At 55.7% G+C, this 6,065-nt stretch overlaps 1 protein-coding gene across 10 annotated transcripts in view; it reads right to left on the bottom strand.

Moving 5' to 3' along the window:
- Window positions 1-3,484: 3,484 nt before the first annotated feature.
- Window positions 3,485-6,065, bottom strand: part of PRRC2B (proline rich coiled-coil 2B) — an 88,557-nt gene continuing 85,976 nt past the window's right edge. For all 10 annotated transcript variants that reach the window (XM_081803792.1, XM_081803785.1, XM_081803790.1 and 7 more), the window contains one exon: window positions 3,485-6,031. In XM_081803792.1, the coding sequence (XP_081659918.1) occupies window positions 5,897-6,031 (135 nt within the window). In that variant the 3' untranslated portion in view covers window positions 3,485-5,896. The remainder of the gene's footprint in view (window positions 6,032-6,065) is intronic.

Genomic DNA, 6,065 nt, shown 5'->3' with positions numbered 1-6,065 from the left:
GCCCCTCTCTCCTCCGGCGCACCTGCCCTCGGCCCCGCCCCTTGTCGGGCCTGACGCCGATGCCCCCGCCCCAGCTCGTCCGCAAGCCGCGCACGCGCGTCCCGCGCAGACTCCGGGGTCTCATCTTCCCCGGGCTCCGCCCTTCCCGGCCGCCGCTCTCCCGCCCCATCTCCCCTCGGGCTCCCGCGCCCCCCGCCTCCGCTCCCCCGCACCCCACCGGACCCCCGCACCCCTGGCGTCCCCGCCCACCGCTCCCCAGGGTCCCTTGGGCCCCTGCACCGCCCGCCGCCACTCTTCCGTCCCCCCCCCTGCAGGAGACACAGCGCCTTTGGCCAGGAGAACGGCGGGGCGGGACGTTTAACGGACGGGAACACCACCCTTCTTCCCAGTCTCCCTCTTCCTGTCCTTTCGTGTACGTGTGTGTTCATCTCATGGATGGGTACTGCAGGGTTAAGAACTACAATTACGGTTCTTCACCGTGCAAGATTTTTTTCCCCCGCGAACGTTGGTCAAGCCAGCGTTAGAAGACACCGGTTAAGAATGTAGGGTTACTTCTGACTTACCCATGCCTCGCTCAAGGCTGTGGAGAAGGGAGCGAGCTGGGGCTCATCCTGCCTGAAGCCGGGGGCTCCCTGGGCCCCGGGAGGAGTGGGGCTGGCTGGCTCCTAGGTGAAGTTCCGTGAACCACCCGTCCCCAGGGGCAGTGAATCCAGGGAACGGGTGTGGCCACTAGAGCTGAGACAGCCCGGACAGCCCGTGCCCAGGTCCCAATTCTTTAAAGTCAAGAGGCGCAGAAGGAATCTGCAGGGAGTCTTTCCTCATGCAAAGTGTTCTACGTGGGGATCATTTATAAGTTTCCTATATTCTTAACTGCTGCCAGGCCACTGTGTTAAGTGACCTCTTTGAATCCACACTACCCCAGGAGGTGTAGGTACTGTTAAATCGACATTTTACAGTTGAAATTGTGACTCCAAGGGGTGGAGTGTCCTTCCAAGTCATGCAGCTAGGGTGGGTGGGGGCAGAACGGAGCATCACCGCTGGGACTCAAATCCAAGCTCTTGATCCCTCACTTCCCCAAGCCTGGAGTGCTCATCTCTCCTACCCGAAAGCGCATCATAATCTTCTCCTCCCAGCAATAGAAAAGGGTCACTAAGGAGTGGCGAAAAAACCCAAAAAAACAACAAAAACGCGACAAAGCAGGGCGCCTGGCTGGCTCAGTTTGGTAGAGCATGCAACTCTTGATCTTGGGGTCATGAGCTTACTTCAAAATTAAAAAATAATAATAAGCCATGACAAATCAGATGCTTTCTCCTCTGACCTGCCCACTCCTCAGGGGAAGTAGGGGGGAGGGCAAAGGGCAGGCAGATGTCCTGCACACCTTCCTATCACCCACCAGGGGAAAGGACCAGCACTAATGCTCCCCCATTTGGAAGATGCACCCTATCTATAGGTTTCAATCCCTTCTCTCCCCCACCTTGCTTTTAAAGCATTTCAGCCAAGTCACTCCCGATTTCCACATAAGCTGTCCAGAAAAACTCTTCCATCTCTCTCATCAAATGACCACAGAAAATCGAGGGACACACAGCCTGAGAAAGCATGTTCAGCTTTAGGGCTTTTTCTTTTCTTTTTTTTTTAAATTTTTTTATTTAAATAAGGAGAATTCTTTCATATGGAAAGAGCTAGTACAATCACATATTTGAAAGGAGAAACAATAGGTACTGATCCGGAGGGAAGGGCAAAGGGTGTGTGTACCACATGGCCTGCTGAATCCATGATTCCATTTCCCATCCAAGGCAAAAGCTTCCCAGAAAATATATAAACAAGCTGCACATTACACCTTTAGCCATCGTCTGCCCTTTCAAATATCTGGTCTACATGAAAAGACAAAGAGGAAAGGCCAAAACAAAAGGGAACAAAAAACCCTCGACAACAAAAAACCCAAACCCTTTTTACTACGCAAGGCATGAGGTCAAAAGCTCAGAGTACAGTATCCCCTTTAAACCATGGAAGAAAGTCATCCACCCAGAGCCTTCATAGACATTTCCTCTCTGAGGCTTCATAACATGCTGAAGACAGGGTCCCGGGGACACAGCCACCCAGCCAGGGTGGGAAAATGGTGAACGGCAAGGTCAGAGGCACCCGGAAGAGCACTAGCCAAGTATGCACTGGTGGTCCTGATGGAGGGCATGGCTAGGGCACAGTGCCTGACCCCAACACTGAGCCACCCAGTCCCAGGTGATCTCTTGGGTCCATCTCATGTTTTCAAGCAGGAAGAGCTGGCTTTCTGGAAGTCTGCATTTCCCATTCAGCACAGAACATGACAAAGCACAAACACTCTAGTGCCCTTAGTTGTCAAAGGCCATTTCCCACAGACCACCTAACCCAGGCTTGCTCTGCAAGCAGTGAAAAGGGACAAATACATATTTGAGAGGCAACATGCAGCTACTTGGTGGAGGGGAACCGAACAGCAGGGAGGGGCTTCACCAGTCTGCCACGCACTGCCTCAGTGGGCCATTTCTGAACACGGCCGTGCACTCGTGCACACCCTCAGCCTCCTTGGCTCTGAGCATCAGTCACAAACCTCATCACCCATCCAGAGGGCAGATCCAGAAGACAGGAGGGCGAGGGCATAGCTGGAGAGACCCAAGGTCAGTACTTCACAAGATTCCCCAATACCCCTCCAAGTGGCTGGAATGACCACATCTTTGGAACTCAACCAATTTCTGAATAAGTCATTCTCTGTTTTCCCTCATAAGGAACCCAGAGCCAGAAGTGTATGAATTCCAAGTTTGAAAACAACAATGTGGACTAAAAAGGGGGAAGCAACACTAAAGAAAACCAGATCAAATATAACTGGCAGAGAGGTTTTCAAGGGGGGTGTATGCCTCTTGAACACTCGACCCCACACTCCAGGATGTCACCCCACTGAGCAGTTGACACTGGACAGACACTACTGCAGGGTCACTGGATGCCAAGCAACAGGCTGCACCATCAATGGCCAGGGCCAAGCTGCCAGCATCAGAAGGGAGGGAGAGGTGCACTGACAGGGTTCTGACCCCACCCCCCGCCATTCTCCCTCCACCCCAATCTCAGCAGCCCCAGAAAGGTAAGTGCTGGTCTTCACCTGTTCCCACCAAAAGCCCCATGGCATCCTGGCAGAGGCCTCCCCATGGATTTGCATTCTAAGGATGGGGGTTTGAAACCAGACTAAGACCCTAAGCCCTATTACCTTAAGCTTGGTTCTAAAAACCACGTGAAAAGAGATATTGCACCTTAAAACCTCTCTGCACTAAAAACTGCATTTCATCAGACCGAGGAAGGGATGCGGGGTCAGGCAGGCCTCAGACCTGCCCTCTGCCCCAAGCCCAATTTAAAATCTGTATCTTAGTGGGAAAGAGACCGCAGCTCGGGCACACAGAGGTGGTGAATGCACTGAACTTCACATGCAATTTCCTGGCCTTTCCTGCACAGAATAATTCAGACATTATATATAAATAGAGCAGTGAAACATTTACTTTTTTTCACCTAGACCTACAACATCAATACATATAAATAAATTCTAGTGTTTTCTGTTTTTATTGGGGAGGGGAAGGAGAGAAAATACAGGGGTAGAGGAAAGGGCTGGCGAACAGGTGACCTTTTGTTTTTACTCTTTCTCAACCAGGAAGCTCTGTCGCGCTGACGGCAGGTCCACCGGAAGGGTACAACACCTTGAGCTTGGAACAGCATCCGGGGCTGTTCTGTTGTATTTCAAAATGAGAAAAACCTTTCTTTCCTTCTGACATACAATGCGCCCTGGAATTCGGTGTGCGGGCCTGGCCGTGTTGCTGAGTGCACGGGCAGCGGCAAGCATGTGTGGCTCCCGCAGGGGCAGCAGAGGGGGGACAGGGCAGGGCAGCTGGTCACGGGGACGGCAGTCACACACCCGCAGGGAAGAGAGAGAGCAGATGAGCGCACAGGGCAGGTGAGTGCGGGCAACTCGTCAGGCGAGCAGCCGTCGGAGAAGGGACCTCAGAAACAAGATCCCGGCCTGAAGGGGACCAGGTGGTAGGAGCGCGCGGTGAGGGTGGAGGCAGAAGGGGAGCGCAAAGCTGTCGACAAAGCACTAGAGCATCTGCCAAGACCACCGGCCCTCTCCGGAGGACCCCTGCGTCCGCCCCGCACTCTCGCTGGCGGGACGAGCCCCGCTTCCTCAAAGCAGTACAGGGCCCCGAGGACTTCCGCGCGCCGCTCCCGGCTCCATGCCGGACACAGCGCTCAGAGCGCGGGCGTCATGCAGCTGCGGCGGCCCGAGGGTGCGCTCTTTGGGGCGCGTCCCCACCCACCTACTGCCCGTGCTCTGGGCCAGGCCCTCCCTGGAGCCCCCGGTGGTGGCAGGCAGCAACTCGTTTAGGAACGTGGCTGGCCGCTTCGTTACCCCGAAGAGCATGTGCAAAACTGGACAGTTCCCTTCCCCTCTCCTTGGAATGACAAAATCGGGGATGATTTCCTTCTAGGTCTTATTTTAAGAAGAAACAACAAAAAGCCAGCATAAAATGGCTCACACAAAGATTTTGCTAGCGGCATTGCTACACACTTTTCTCCCAGGCGGCCCACAGCCCAGCTCAGGCCCCTCTGGCCCAACCACCCGGGTCTGCCGGTGGGAGCAGCCTTCCGGGCCGCACGCCTCTGCCGCAGACCCCAGCAGCCAGCCGTCCGCGCCCGTCCCCACGTGAGGGAGCCTCACAGTTTCCAGGGGCGAGCTGTGTGGAAGGTGGCGGGACAGGAGGATCCAGACAAGAGACAGGCTCAGGAGGAGAGGAGGGCACGTTACGGAAGGCTTCAAGGAAGGGTGTGCGGGTCAAACAGCAGCCCCCAGGTGCCAGGGCCCCAGACGCAGAGGCCTGCACGGGGCCTGTGGTGCGGTCAGCTCACACCATCCGGGCCGCGCTGGGAAACACCAGGGACTCTGTATCTCCGTGATTTACCTCAGCTGCCCCGTGGTCAGCACGTCCACTGGCTTTAACAGAGTCCAGGACAGAAATTCTATGTCATGATTACACTAAAAATGCCACTAAGCTCCAGCAGTCGACCATCAGGCCAGAGGCTGGAACCCAACCGTGACAGCAACCTCACCTGCCTCTCCCCCTGCCTCTCCCCCTCACTGCTCCCGAGCACGGAGCTGCCCCCCGGCGTGGCCTCCATGTTTTCTGTGAGCACCCGCACCGGTTAACCCACAGAGAGCGTGCGGGGGGGACGTCTGCCCAAGAGTCCTGTGTTAAGATATGGCAGGGATGGCCCAGTGGCCCAGGAGAGAGGGGGCGGCAGTGTGGGACTGGGACAGAGGAGGGGTGAGGGAGAAGATGGAGAAGAACGTAGAAAAGTTCAGCTATGCACACATAGCTTGTTTTTGTTTTCTTTTCCTTTCTCCTTTGTAAAAACTTTAGTTGCTTTTTAAAACAAAAAGCCTCAAACTAAAATGGCCCTGCTGCCAAACCACTGTGCCTGGGGCGGGGTGGGGGGGGGGTGGAGGTGGGAAGCGCTGCAGAGAAAGCGCCCTGGCGGAGGGGTGGGACGGGGAGGGGCGGGATCATCTGTACTGCACAAAGGCTCGAGTCACTCCACAGTCACTGTGGACAGGAGACGGGGACAACGTGGGGATGGGGTCGTTTGCTTGCTTGTTTGCTTCGTAGTAAAGCGAGCAGGTCAGTGCCACATATCCACGGGGGCAAGCTTGTTGGACAACGGAGCTTTCGGGAGTGGACAAGGGAAGGGAGGTCTCTCAGTCCGGGCCAGGTGGTTGGACGGTGGATCTGGTGAGATGTCCGAGATGTCCGAGTGTCTGGCTGTGTCAAGGCGGAGCGGCGGCCCTGTCCTCTGGGGGGGGTGGGGGGGGTCGAGGCGTGGCCAAGCACCTTCAGGCCTTGCTCTCCTCCACTTTGACCGCCCGAGGCTTGATTGCTCCTGTTCGCTTCATCTGGGAGGCGGCCGAGGGGGCCTCCTGCAGTTTCACGGCTCCCAGGCTGGGTTTTTCATCCACTCGTTGTTTGGCCTTTGGACAGATGAATGGCGACAGAGACAGTTAC

Source organism: Leptonychotes weddellii, chromosome 14 (genome assembly GCF_054177405.1).
Source record: "Leptonychotes weddellii isolate Sample4059 chromosome 14, ASM5417740v2, whole genome shotgun sequence".
In the NCBI taxonomy this organism is placed as follows: domain Eukaryota; kingdom Metazoa; phylum Chordata; class Mammalia; order Carnivora; family Phocidae; genus Leptonychotes; species Leptonychotes weddellii.
Note: the sequence above shows the minus strand (reverse complement) of the source record. Positions and strands in the feature narration are given on the sequence as shown.